The following is a 14,327-nucleotide window of genomic DNA, read 5'->3' as shown; positions in this document are numbered from 1 at the left end:
CATGCAATTTGTTCATGAATCAATAGCTTATCCTTAATCAAAAATGATACATTTGTAGGATGTTTCCATAAGTGTAGTTGACAGAAAGTACTGTACCTGAGCTGAACCCAGCGCTCAGTGAGCCCAGCGAGTCTTCGTCTTTGCCTCAGCAACAGTTTAAACAGATGAGAGGAGAAACCACGGCAACGCTCCAGATTCCCGAGTCCAAGCTCCTGCAGCACAGAGCAAGAATTTAACAACATAGTTCTTACATCAGCAGCATTCCCACAGCCACAACAAACCAGCACGTACTTTAACTGCACTTTGTAACGCCGTTAGCATGGCGTTACGTCTGGCCCATGACCGGTAGAAATACTTTTCACAGCCTTCCCATGCGTTCGTTATCTCTGCGAACAATCTGGAAATAATATCACAGTCATTGCATCACAATATGACCAGCAGTTTCGTGAAAGGAGACACAGGTGTGCAAACGATGCTATGGTTTCATACGTGTGCTCTGTGTTGTCGTGCGCTTTCACTGCAGAGAGGGTCGTCTTCAACTCGATCGGCTGCAGACATATCGTCTCTTCCGGGTTTGCGGTACGACCCCACATCAGACCCTTACGGTACGACAGACCTGGACACAAACAATAAATGAATCATTAATAATGATGTTGGCCTACACTTCAGAAAGCAACATCAGAATTTGGCATGCTACATTTATTAAAGTGATGAGGATTTCGTCCTAAATGAGACTAACCGATCTGCGCAAGCATCTTGAAGAGATCAGCAAGCGCTCTTTGTTTCTGCTGGAGGATGTGTTTGACCTCTGACTTCTGCCTCTCTTGCTCTACACTGCGGTCCACCGTCAGACTCTGCAGGGCCTGCGCGTTTGCAATGACCTCAGCTGGAATGAGAGAACAACAAATAAATGTACTTTTGCATATTATGACATACGATTTGGAATCATCTTACTCGGGATGATGTATCTCTGAGTTTTGTGATTTTGGACAACCAGAAATGTTTATGGAAGGAAAAAGATGTAAATGAACACTGACAGACAGTGATACCTGTAAACTGATCCAGATCTTCTGATAGTTCAGGCACAGAGGTCTTCTTTACCAGCTGGACACACAACTTTCTCATCTTCCTCGTGAGGACAGGCAGTCGGGCTTGGAGAGATGAGGGGTCTTCATCAGATGACAGCTCCTCAGGACCATCGACCTGGTGTGCGGAATTACAATCGCATGTCATATTAGATGTAGACAGTCAGCTAATTCAAAAGTTAGATATTTGAACATTATCATGACTAAAATGTGTTATTCTGAAAGAAATATACATGACATGTTGTGTTTGAAGAAAATCATATATGCGTCCGAAGAAAAAGCAAGGCTAAATACCAAATATCGTGGCCATTGTAAAAATGGTTGGGCGGTATTTTGCATTATATTTGACCTCAGGGTTATTGTACCTGCAGATCTCTGCTCTTTCCAGGAAGGGCCTCTCTCAGTGACCTGTGAACCCTGTGCAGTGGAGTCTCCTCAGGCTGTGAATCCACCCCATCCATGCTGCTGTCACTGCCCTGCTCCACCAGACACGGAGCACACGGCTCTTTCAGCGTAGCCTCAAACTTCTTTACAAACTTAAACAGGGTCCTGACGACAGGCACAACAAGGCACGTCAGTAAACTATTCCCACCAGTTCTTTACTATTGGTACAATACTACAGTATATATATATATATATACAGTATATAACCAAAACAATATAACTGAAGTTTTCTCCTGGTAAATCACCTGTGTGTCTTCTCCACTGACTGCTTGATGGACCAAAAACTGACGTCATTCCACTTTGAGATTTTGACAAAGTCCTACAATGGAACAAGATAAATGTCAGATCAAACAATACGAAGAAACAAGAAATCGTTTTGCTTGACTTCACTCACTTTGAGCTCTTTCTCTATAGGTGATCTCAGCTGGGAGATTTTGGTCTGAATGCTGTCCTTGAACTGGCTGTAGTATTTGTAGAGATTCCACAGCAGACTGCAGAGTGAGTCTGCGAGAGAAAGAAAATCATTTATTTAATTTCACTAACAGTCATAATTTTGTCATACTAATACGTAGCATTAATATACAGTACAAAATAGCAAAGAAATCAAGGCAAATCAAACTAAAACACCATCGAGTTCCAACAGCCAAATTGATCAGGAGAACAGGAAATACAAACCGCCTCTTACAATTAAAATTCAATCAAATTAAATTAAATGTTTTAAAAGTCTTTAAAATCTATATGATATTTTTAGTCCATGTGTTTTAGCCATTACTTAATTTAATATGTACCACAACAACTACCTGTTTCAATAATACATAGATTTCTTTGTATATTAATGCAATATTTAATTAAAACAGGAAGTTGTTGTGGGACATATTCAATTTACTTAGATTTCTTTGTTACTTTGTATATTAATGCAAAGTAAATTTAATATGTCCCACAACAACTTCCTGTTTTAATTAAACATTGCATTAATATACAAAGAAACAAAGAAATCTGTTTCAATAATTAGTTACATCAACAACCAAAAAACGTTATGAAATAACCATATGATATACTTTGACATGCACAAAAGGCATTTGCTTACAAACTTATTTCTACATTTATTCACAAAAAGCAGGATATCTCTTACCATTGCCTTCTTGTTTAGGAGCCAACAGTACGTGGCAGTGAAAACCAAGCAACATGGACAAGCGCGTATGAAACTCTCCGAGGGTGGAACCTTCTATGAAGGCCTGTAGGGTGGATGAGACCGAGGAGAGGGAAAGATCCTCCACATCACCCTCTATAAAACAAAAACACAGCGATCCAATGCAAACAGATTATTTGGGATGTACTTGAACAATACAACTATTAAAACATGTCCTCTTTCTGTGATTCAAGTATAAACAGATCAGAAATAAGTATCTGTGTCTCTTACCGTGTCTGGAGTCCTGTAAGTATTTCTCTGTGAGCTGGTAAATGGAGAACCAGTGCTTGATGGAGTTCTCAGCATGTCGTCTCAATGCATTATCCAGACTGCTCGACCAGCAGCTGCGGAGATTCGAGTTGAAATCGGTTAACGGTTATCGTTCAACTCCTAAATCACAGCACCATTAACGCAATGACCACTTACTTAAGCTCAAGTTTTCTCCATTGAATGATGAGTTGTGTGACGGCTTCCAGCTCATTCCTAAGAGACACAGCCCGGCTTGCGTTGTTTTCCCAGTCCTGTGAGAAAACGACATAACAACGACTCTCAAACTCATATGACTTTAGGTATATACAAAAGCACAACACATTGATTTGTACTTAAGTTTCTTCCACCTGAGATTTGCTGAGCAGGATCTCCAGACCATTTAGGAACTTTGCCAGTGGGCTGGAAAGACTGAATGCCAATATCCTCTCTATCACCACAGTGATCTGGAACACATAGGAAACAGTTTAGACGCTAGAAATAGCTACAAACCATTGTCATTTGAAGACTAGTCTTGCACAGTGAGAATTTTTTTTATACTGTATTGCAATAACTCTTACCTGTACAAGTGCAGGGTGGTCCGGCCAGTCGTCTAGACGCTGTCTCACCGCCTTGCTGAGCTGTTCCAGCGCTGGCAGACAGACGCGAGCCTGACTCATATTAGGATCTCTGTAGAAGTCATATGGACCACTGCTCTGCAGGATCAGTCCAGCTGGACCTCCAGAACCGCTTACTGTGTTCTGGAGTAGAGTGCTGAGCAGGAGCTGAGAGCCCATCAACTTAGGGTCTACTTCACAGTCTGAGACAGACAGAGAGCAGAACAGAAGAGAGTTATAGGGGTCAGATGTATCGGTATTGAGACACACACAAGGATAATATTTTTCTACTTCTGTGTTCATACCCATTAGATGGTAAAAGCGAGCAATCAGCGGAGCTGTGATCTGATAGGATGAAACCAGGGCACTGATATGTTCTTTAGTGTGATTGGTTGGTGGATCAGGCTGGTACCACAGCGACTGAGCGTAAGATAAGCAGAGTCTCTGATGGACTTGGACAACTATGCTCATGCTGCTGACCAATAGGAAGCTGCTTGTCTGACTAGACTCCTCCTCCATACCCGCATCATCGTCTTCCTCTATGATGATTGGCTGATCAAGACTCGGTTCTGAAGTGATGTCGGCGAAATCCTGTGGAACACATGAAGAAACCTCAAATGAGTTCACATCATCAGCTGCGTAGAGACTCTTGTTGAGGTTACTAATATGTTTTAAAACGGTCTAAACACATTAAATATCGAGGTAAAAAATCTAGATAATCATGTACTTGGTTGTTGTGTCTTCTCAACAGAAGAAAATCACATTTGGTGCATGTTTACCTTATGATAGGAGGGGAAAGAACGTCTGAACTCTCTCTCCTCCTGCTGGTCTTCTGTGAGGCCTGTTCCATGCAGACGAGAGCGACTGCGATACAGACTGGCTTCCATCTGCTCTTTTTCTCTCGCTTTCTTCTCCTGCTCGTCCCATTCGTTCACAAAAGCCTGAACAAAGCAACATATGTCACAAAATCAAGCATACCTTTAAGGGCTGTTTTACCCAAAAATGCCATTTCAAACCTGTATAACTTTCTTCTGCAAAATACAAAAGACGATATTTTGATGAACGCTGGTAACCAAACAACACTAGACCCCATTGACTTCCATTGGATACAAAACCAAAGAGACATTTCTCAAAATATCTTATTTTGTGTTTCACAGAAGAAAATGTTTTTTACATATATGGAATGACTGGGATATTTGGAACGATTAATGTCAGAACGATTAATCGTGATTAATCGCATCCAGAATCAAAGTTTGAGTTTACATAATATATGTTGGTGTACTGTGCATATTAATTTTGTATTTATAAACACATACACATAAATGCAAATATTTAAGAAAGATATAAAATATAACAATTAATAAACTTTTATATAGAATTTCAATTATTGGTAAATATAAATAAATACATTTAAATATTTCCTAAATATGTATACATGTATGAGTATGTTTTTGTTTATAAATACAAAATTAATATGCACATTACACAGACATTTATTAGGTAAACACAAACTTTTATTTTATCAATCGCAATTAATCGTTTGACAGCCCTAATTCGGATACAATAACCCCTTCAAGTCTTTCTAAAACATTGACTGAAAATGTGGCATCTTGTTTGGGACTCAGTTTGGGATCCTGAGATGCATCAAACCTCACCTGACAAACGTGTCTGAAAAGTCTTCGCGTCTCTTCGCTGAGATGTCCGGCACTCAGCGAGTGACTTTGTACATATAGCAGCGCGTTCAACAGCAACACCCCAGGATCCGGCACCACACGGCAGACCTCTGTTGGCGGCAGCTGCTTTCCCAAGCCTTTTAGCATCTGCATGCATTCCTTCGAACACAGGAAGTCTGCGCAGGCCAGATCAGAGGCTGCAATCGGGCTTGGAAAGGCCAGCATAGTGGACACAAGCCGCATCAGACCCGGAAGGGTGGTCAGCGAGGAGGACACCTGAGACGCCAGGAGTCGCATACCATGCTGCACCTGCAAAATTGCAGCTCGCAAAGGCACCACGACATCAGGATACAGAGGGTAATCCTCAACCAGCCGCTGGGCAAAGCGCAGCTGTGACGCCTGCCACACGGCCTCCTCCTTCAGCAGACCCTGAATCCCCAGTCTTGATTTTGACCCTGGGGCCTGTAAGGCCTTTAGGAGGTGTGAGAGCAGATCGCCCACTGCGGCCGGTTGGCCGATGCTGCACAGGTAATGCTGAAGTTCCTGATACAAGTGACCGTATTGAGGATCAGGCGGGCGGCAGGCTTGTTTACGGCTCAGTTCACAAATTTGCTCTTTCACCTGCTGCATACGGATCCACAAGTACCTACAACACACACAAAGACATTTCAACATCCAATTGCAAATCTGCCAGAATGGTAGTATGTGACAAATAATCGATGTTTGGGAACCTAATGCGAGGATGCTGGAAGTTATCAGTAGTGCTACTCTCCTCTAGCTCCGCCCCTGTGAGCAGCTGAGAGGAGAGACTCCGCCCTCTCCACTCTTCTTGCAGCAAAGCAAGCTGGAAGAGAAATTTGAAGGTGTATGTTTATGCGATTAAGCAAAAAATGATCTATATGCAAGCGTGTCAACTACCTCCTCTTGTGCGTAGCGGAGTTTATACGCTCTTTTCACAGCAGGGTCAAAAATAGTTTGCGGAGCCCAAACTTGGATTTGCAGCAGACCCATATTCACCCAGAAAACCCCAGAGCGGGCAAGTTGGACTGAATCTTGTGCCCAGTTATGGGCATACTGGGTCAGGCATGTCACTATGGTATCCAGGAAGCCTTCTGGGAGCAGGTTTTCAGGCAGGCCTTCTCGGAGGGCAGTCTGAATCTCTTGGGCAGCCCTGACAGGTTCCTGGCCTTCGGTAAGACTGTCACAGGATTCAGCATAGCTCTCCTGTAACCCTGGTGACAGCAACTCAGAAAGAGACTGCAGCTGTCTGCGCAGAACAAGGCCCTGTAACCAGCGGTCAGTCAATCTGAAGAATTGAAGACAATAAAAAAAAAACAAGAGAGAACAAAAATTAATAATTTAAATGATGTTAATAACAAAAATAATGAATTATACATAAAATGTAAAATCTAACAGGTTTCTCAAGTGGTAAAGACAAGTGGTCTGTACCTAAAGTCAGCAAGCTCAGTCATAGCCATATTGTCCCAGATCACAGCGCTTAGATCCTGTAGCTGCCCGGTTCTCTCTCTCCAATCCCCCAGGGTCACCCTCGATGATGACAGGAAGTGTGAGCCCGACGGATCCCATCTTCCGCCCGTATCAGTGCTGCTCAGAACTCCCAGCATGCACCGGGACCACACTGCACGACTCAGCATGGCAGGACCCTTTACATTAAAAACATTTAACTCTATTAATCCACATCAGATGAAGATTATATAGCAGGTATTAGTTAAAACAGTCTCCAAAGACTTGAGAACGTTGTCCACACACACCGTATTAGATGGGCCCAGCAGCGATCTTGAGGTCCTGTGTTCCTCTGGGTTCAGTGGATTCCACTTGAGCCAGCGGTCAGGGTCAGAGGTCACACTGGCACTCCACAGTGCTGCCAGTGTTTCTGACAGAAGCTCGCACCACACAAGCGATAGCTCCTCCACAGGCTGGTGAGGGAATTACAACAGCATAACATGACCCAAACTCACAAAGCTAGTTAGTAACTTCAGTTCATATGTTTATTTAAAAATATTGACATTACATATGTGAGCCAGAAGTTGTGACTACTTAAATTTACCTCCGTACTGCAACATATTTTCAAGTAAAACTAAATATTGAATATAATTGAGGGCGTGGCTTGTTTTTTCCACTGCAAATTGTTTGGATTTGTTGGTTTGGGTTTGCATTTTTGTAAATGAATACCACTTGGCTTTATTACTAATTATATCATTTCAAACTGTTAAAAGTCCCAGTGAAATAAAAAATGACAATTCTTATTTTTTCATGAAATATTGCAGCGTTTATAGTAAATAGCTTATCAATGTGGGTCACTCTCTTGAATAAAAAAATTCATGTACCCTCATAATCTTCAGTAAAAATCTGAAAATGCACTTCAGCCCTGAAATGACTTTCCATCTCAAATGACGTAAATTATACGGCTTGGCCGGAGCATCCGTTAAATCCTCCCTTCAACTGTCAGTCTGCTGCCAACATAATTTCAAAATCAATGCAACAGCTGTTTTTACACATCCGTTCAATTTGCAGTGAAAAACGCAAGCCACGGCCACTAATTTTCTCCTTTGAAATTCCTTTTCACTCGGAAATGTGTCAGAATAACAATCGAGACTTCCGGTTCACGGGGACTTTAAAGGTGCTTTTAGACAGACCCGTTCGGTGCCGAGCAAGAACCAGAGAGGCTGCAGCTGTCTGATGTTCATGGGTGTGGACTGCATGCAGAAACGCAGATGGTTAGAAAGGGACCTGCGAAGACCAGCTTCTGCCTGCTTACTGCCTCTGTAGAGCAAAATATAAAGAACATGAAAACTTTATGAGCCACAATTATTTTATCAGATCGGTAACAACATAACATAAGAAATGTTGTTGTACCCCGGTGTAACAGACAGGTGCAGCAATTCTGTGGTGACTCTCATCTGATTCAGCACTGCTAGCTGCTCCAGCGCTGGCCACAACTGAGCCCTGCGTGCAAGCTGCAGTAACACCTCCCTGTCTGGAGCGGCGCCGTCTCCCACATCCTCCTCATTCACTTCAGACAAACAGTCCAACAGACCACAGGAAGTCATGTGACCCTGCTGCTGATCCACACAGCTCACAAGCCTCTCCAGAACACCTGCGGATATAACAAAACATTGATGACAAAGCTGGTTTCAGAGCAGTCCTAACACATCACAATACAACAGGGGTCTCCGACCCAGCTCCTGGTGTGCTACCGTCCTGAAGATTACAACCCCAATCAAACAAAGCTGAAGCATCTAATCAAGGTGTTGAGGGTTGCTTGATAATTACACGAACGGGGTTGGAGCTGCACTCTGCGGGACAGTAGCTCTCCGGGAGCAGGGTTGGAGATCCATGCAATACAAGTACTTGCTTATGAATTACACAAACTGAGCTATGTATGTAAGTGACAGGTTTACCTGAATTCTGAGGTTCCAGGAGAAGGTTGGCCTGAAGCACCAGACCCCAAGCTTCCAGCAGAGCCTCTTTAGAGTCAATCCCCATGGCCACACCCCGGAGACGAGACACCTCCTGTTTCCATAGCGATGTGAGGCTGTTGTCGAGGCGCAGGTCCCTGACATCCAGTGCCCTGCACAGCACTCGCAGCTGGGCTGCACATTCAGCCACAGCCTCCAGCTGTGGACAAAGGTTTGTTGGATTAAGTCAAGGAGCATGTCATCACACGTCAGACTAAAACTTCTGGCACCTGCTTAAAATGCACAGCTTTAAGTTTGTGCAGCCTGTGTGCAAACCACTGTGCCATGGCGCTGACATTTCTAAAAGTAAAATAAAACGCCATGCTTCTTCATAGCCCAACCTTGAAGGGTAGTGGCTTTCCTAATGTTTTCTGAATGCTCTTCAATGCAGAGGCCACAGCCACACAGCTGGAGAGAGTATTCTGGACGGCCGTTGAGATGGTGTGTAGTTCCTGTTGCCCTCTGATACAAAAACACATACAAACACTTAATGAAACGGGCATTTTTACTCGATAATACCCCTTTTATTAGACACTTTTGCTTGCGCATATGACTGCAAAAAGCGAGTTTCTACAATAACTAATTAAAAAACAACTAAAAACATTTGCTTTTGCATGCTGCTACATACACCCAGCTAACCTAGTCGCAATTTCGCTATATTGGCTAGCACAAAAAATGCAGCGTGTTCTTTTAAATATGGCAAATTCTATTCAATTCAATCATCTACAAATAGCACTCACTCATAGTCGCTATCACCCATCAAAAGCTGCGGCAGTCGCAGTATGAGGTTCTTATGCACCCACTGCCAGTGTAAGGAGAGCACGCACACGCCCCGAGCGTCCGCAGGCAGAGTGTTACACGCGTTCCAGAAGCGATCCCTCCACTGAAGCAGCTGCAGGATCTACACATCCACAAACACAACGACATCATTACACATCAGCTGCAGACCAGAGCAACACTGCTTTAATAAAAGTATGCTGCGAATAATACAGACCTCAAACATCAGGTGGTCAGAGATGTAGGGCTGGCCCGTCTGCACGGCCTGCAATATGAATGCATCCCACAGGTCGAAGAATGAACGCAGGTGGACCAGCACTGGATGAGGCAGGTGACCGATGTCCACCGTCCCTACAAAATGTGAATGATGAATAGAACACATATTTTTGCTGGTTTGTGATAGGGTAGGAAAGCAAAGGTTATGAGTGTGTGTTTTGTACCTTTGAAGAAGGCGGTTGCCAGCCTAAGGGCGCAGTTATGAGGTGAAGTGTTTGCAGTACTGTTGTTAATAGCCGCTCTCTCCTCTCTGTCCATCAGTAGCATGATTCTTTCAAAACAATAAACATATTAAACAAACATTAACACATATGCATATTAGAGATGCACAGATACGAAATGTCTCCACTATTACCGATAGATGATAATTCAGAGTGATATCTGCCAATGCCGATTCTGAACATTAAATTCATATTTGACTTTCTGAATGTTATTTAATTCATAATATAATGACTATTAATATTGAACATCAAACTGGGGATATTCTATATACAAAGAAGACTTTGAGCCATACATGGGTTCCAGACAGTTCCTTATGACATTTTTTGAGGAGGTGTAAGCCCTGCATACAACCGTGTGCGGATTTTTCTTTTCGGCCATACGTTTTTTGGATCTACGCACCGGATCAACTGTGTTCTTATATATTGGACATTTGGCGCTGCTCCTCTTCTGTGACTCTCTATATCCAGAGCACAAATTCATTGCATTTTCCTGTCCTCTTTTGATTGACAGGATATATTGGCCCTGATCATTGGCTGTTTTTAAACTATCGGCCGATAGTCGATAGTGTAAAAAATTGCTTTTATCCACCAATTCGGTTATCGGCTGATATGTCAGTTTATCTCTAATTCATACTGTATACATAAAAACAGAAATTTAAGGTCCTACCTGTTGGCAACAGCGTTCAATGCTTCCATGAATTCCATGTATCTCTCTTCATCCTCAAAATTGCATGTGTTGGCCAGGATGTCTAAGTACTGCTTATTCCAGCGCATGTCTATCAGAATCCTGTAGTCATCTGGTCAAGACATATCATGTCAGATTTATTTAAAAAAAGCTACGGTTTAAATTCACAAGTAAGGTGCGAACAAGATTTTTATGAACAAGTCTGTGTGAGAGTTTGATGGGACTTTTCCAGTGATACAAATTAAAGCAACTCTTTGTAGTTTTTCGCTCTTTTAATAATGTTAATAATGTTATTTCAGTGGTAGAACAACTCTTAACTGGACGAAATCTACTCCCGCTGCAACCTGAGCAGCCTTAAAGCGGCTACAACCACTAGGGCTCTCACGATTATGAAATTTGGCTGAAGATTAATTGTCTAATAAATCATTGCGATTATGACGATTAATTGTCTGTTTTAGAGCTTTGACATTTTTTATTCAGCTTTGAAACGACAATATTGTTCTGAATATAAAGACTATGTTCTTTTTCTTGGAAATACGTAGGAAAAAATTGGGTCATCATACTTAAGGTTAAGGCTTTTACCTGTCAATAATACAACCGCCAAATACTTGTAAATTAAGTAAATTGATCAGGTGTGAATTGAAGCCACCATTAAAATGCTATCAGTAGAAAAGCTTCTAGTCTGTTTTTTTTCTCACTTGCAATAAAAGTTAAAATAAAAGTTTGTTAGACTGGTTTTCACACTGAAATAATATTAAACTGTACTGCAGGTTATTTTTATGGTATATGCTTTAGTTTTTTTTTAAGTGATTGTGTTGTGGTGGTACATTTGACAAGTATTACCATGCTTTAGTTACAATATATACAATAAAATATGAAATATGCAGGTGCACTACAGCTACCCCTAGTGTCTTCTATAGAGATGTGCAATAATTGCGATGATCTGAAACCATCGCGATGAGGTCAAACAATCGCGATGAGACGATTATTTAATAATCGTGACAGCCCTAACAACCACACTCTGAAAGTTCTGTGTTCGGGTCGGTACACACAGCCCCGCCCATCCCTTCCTGCGGAGGAGTGCGACATGGTTTCTAAACAACGTTTCTGCATTCGCCGGTTATTTTACATTATTTACGACACTGGTAACAGACAGTTGCGCTTATCAACCACATGGGGGAGCCGTGAGCAAAAGTTCTAAAGTGTTGCTTTAAAGGGATAGTTCACCCCAAAATCAACTTTGTGTGATTTTTTACTCTCCCACATGACGTTAAACATGTTTAGAGAACTTCCGGCGTCTTCGGAGTAGATATTTAGTACACAAATAAAGATATTTAGGTGACATCCGAGAGCTTTCCAGGCCCTCCTCATTGAAACCATGGTGTCAGTTTTTGCCAACAATTGTTAAATTGGTCCATCCGCGCATAGTGGCTAAGTTGAATTTTTTTGAAGCGACGAGAATGCTTTATGTGCGAAAAACAAACCAAAATACCGACTTTAATCGATATATTCTCCTCTGTCTTGTCAGTGTATGAAGCGCGTTCACGAGAGCACTTCTTCTTCGTCTTCTTCTTGGACCGGAGCATTTTGACGCATGCGTATTAGGTTTGTGCGCCGAACGCCGCATGGGGCTTGCCCCTATTGGACGCCGGCGCTCTGACTCACAACACCTAAATATCTTTATTTGTGCTCCGAAGACGTCGGAAGTTCTCTCAACACAAAGTTGATTTTTGGGTAAACTATCCCTTTAAAGTAAACAGGATCAGTGTAAGTGTGTGTGTGCGTGTACCTGTGCTGTGTGGCTGCAAGAGCTCCGCCAGGCATTTGCCTTTCCCAATAAGCTTGCTGCTGAATACAGACTTCAGAGCTGTGCATCCTGCCTCCATCTGCATCAGAGCAGAATCTGCAAGAACAATTTTGATCTCAGAACAGCAAAAGCAGCGTGTCTACATAAGCCATTTAAGACGCATTCAAATTGCTGTTTTTCTCTATGCTGTCTACCTGGTGTATGTTTATAAGTTTTGGTGAGCTGGGAGAGCCAGCTGGTTCTGAGGATCCAGTCACTGTGGGATGCTCTTTCCGTCAGTATTTTGACTGCAGTGGGAAGGAGGCATAGGGCATTTTCCGCTCCACCGTCCAACGTTCCCCCTCCAGAAAACTGCAGACCATCCAGAGAAGTGCCACTCTGCATCGCCCTCTGTAGGTCAACCAGGCTCAGTGGACGATTCCTGAATGAGTACACATATGACTTATTTACCTTGACAAGTCGATTAAAACCAAGTTTCTACTTTGCATTTACATGGCTGTTAGTAAGATACAAATTTACTGTATATATACCTTTTACCGTAAAGGCTGAGGGTGTTGAGGCAGTACAGCAGGACCTGTCCGTCTCTTTGGACGCAGGAGAAACAAGAGTCCTCTGTGCTCATCAGGGCCGAAGGGATTCGATCCGGCCACACGCCGGCACACAACAGCCCACTGCCCCAGTCTTCAGAATCCAGCACCGCTAACTGCCTCTCTATGACTTCCTGTGCCAGCTGAGACAGGAAGTAAGAGATGAGGGTTATGAAAAGAGATGTATGTATCACAGCCTAAATACACAAAAAACAATGAGGATTGTGTGTAGGTGTTCATGAATGACATCCACGTACCTGCTGACTGGCAGTGGTGCGCTGACAGAAGGCGTATGCCTCCCCACAGGCCTGCAGAAGAGCACTGGGTAGATCCACCCCACGCTGGAGCTGATTGGACAGCAGAGACGCAGCGTGGAGCAGAGTTGACATGGATGAGGCTGGCGAGTCTGCAGGTTGTTAAAGAGAGAGCGTCATGGAATATAACACACATAACCGAAACATATCATCACGGCCATAGAACTGTGTTGTGCGCTGAAACATGAACAATGGTTTAGTGATTGAATTAAAAGCGTACCCCATATGACATTCTTGATCTCAGAATGAACCGAGATGAGCAGGTCACACACACAGTCTCCCGTCACACCCAGGGTGTGTAACACCATCTTTAGATCCAGATCATCCAAGCACATTCCCTCATGCTCGCCTGGGATGTAAATCTCAACTCCACGGTTCCTCATAGCTCGAGAGATTTCACCATTTGTGGGATCCATAGTGAGGAACAACCTGGAACACAATGTGAATCTTATTCAAACTTGGCAGGAAAAAAGTCTGTTATATTCCATTTCAAATAATAAGTAAGTAATTATAAAATACTGTACAATTATTATTAAATTATACTTTGCATAAAGAACATGACATTTTAGGGCTACATTTTGGGGGGGCATTAAGATTCAGCCAATCTGGGCTCCACAGGACCACACTTTTATGTGACTTAAAAAGTACCAGAAGCCTAACAAAGTAGTTGATACTCCAATTTTTTAAAGTTAAAAATGGTGTCAGTTCACTGCATGGTGTAGCTGTACCGGAAGTTCGGGTGAGGGGTGATAGTGGGTGTAGCTCCGTCAATGATTCCTCGTTCATTAATGGTTAATGACCCGTCAGGCTCCAGGAGGGCGTTAAGTCGATCTAGCACTGAAGGGCTAGAAATACACATTCATTCAGAAAACATTTCATTTTCTCTTCATTTACTCACCCTCAAGTTGTTCCAAATCTGTATAATTT

The 14,327-nt window shown here is 42.7% G+C and overlaps 1 protein-coding gene across 2 annotated transcripts in view; it reads right to left on the bottom strand.

Moving 5' to 3' along the window:
- Positions 1-14,327, bottom strand: part of mdn1 (midasin AAA ATPase 1) — a 43,951-nt gene that overhangs the window by 8,616 nt on the left and 21,008 nt on the right. For both annotated transcript variants that reach the window (XM_057352372.1, XM_057352373.1), the window contains exons 43-76: positions 14,129-14,245; positions 13,621-13,829; positions 13,344-13,492; positions 13,030-13,229; positions 12,694-12,920; positions 12,482-12,595; positions 10,675-10,804; positions 9,951-10,057; positions 9,728-9,861; positions 9,474-9,634; positions 9,075-9,195; positions 8,677-8,893; positions 8,132-8,372; positions 7,912-8,038; positions 7,027-7,191; positions 6,704-6,918; positions 6,173-6,560; positions 5,986-6,098; positions 5,237-5,900; positions 4,361-4,522; positions 3,887-4,172; positions 3,546-3,784; positions 3,336-3,431; positions 3,145-3,239; positions 2,950-3,062; positions 2,662-2,814; positions 1,924-2,033; positions 1,775-1,848; positions 1,451-1,634; positions 1,050-1,203; positions 740-886; positions 490-616; positions 292-397; positions 97-212 (exon numbers count right to left, since the gene is read on the bottom strand). In XM_057352372.1, coding sequence (XP_057208355.1) covers positions 97-212; positions 292-397; positions 490-616; positions 740-886; positions 1,050-1,203; positions 1,451-1,634; positions 1,775-1,848; positions 1,924-2,033; positions 2,662-2,814; positions 2,950-3,062; positions 3,145-3,239; positions 3,336-3,431; positions 3,546-3,784; positions 3,887-4,172; positions 4,361-4,522; positions 5,237-5,900; positions 5,986-6,098; positions 6,173-6,560; positions 6,704-6,918; positions 7,027-7,191; positions 7,912-8,038; positions 8,132-8,372; positions 8,677-8,893; positions 9,075-9,195; positions 9,474-9,634; positions 9,728-9,861; positions 9,951-10,057; positions 10,675-10,804; positions 12,482-12,595; positions 12,694-12,920; positions 13,030-13,229; positions 13,344-13,492; positions 13,621-13,829; positions 14,129-14,245 — 5,961 coding nt within the window. The remainder of the gene's footprint in view (positions 1-96; positions 213-291; positions 398-489; positions 617-739; positions 887-1,049; positions 1,204-1,450; positions 1,635-1,774; positions 1,849-1,923; positions 2,034-2,661; positions 2,815-2,949; positions 3,063-3,144; positions 3,240-3,335; positions 3,432-3,545; positions 3,785-3,886; positions 4,173-4,360; positions 4,523-5,236; positions 5,901-5,985; positions 6,099-6,172; positions 6,561-6,703; positions 6,919-7,026; positions 7,192-7,911; positions 8,039-8,131; positions 8,373-8,676; positions 8,894-9,074; positions 9,196-9,473; positions 9,635-9,727; positions 9,862-9,950; positions 10,058-10,674; positions 10,805-12,481; positions 12,596-12,693; positions 12,921-13,029; positions 13,230-13,343; positions 13,493-13,620; positions 13,830-14,128; positions 14,246-14,327) is intronic.

Source organism: Triplophysa rosa, linkage group LG15 (assembly GCF_024868665.1).
Source record: "Triplophysa rosa linkage group LG15, Trosa_1v2, whole genome shotgun sequence".
NCBI classification, from domain to species: Eukaryota; Metazoa; Chordata; class Actinopteri; order Cypriniformes; family Nemacheilidae; genus Triplophysa; species Triplophysa rosa.
The sequence above is the reverse complement of the archived record's forward strand: the minus strand, read 5'-3'. Positions and strand labels throughout refer to the sequence as shown.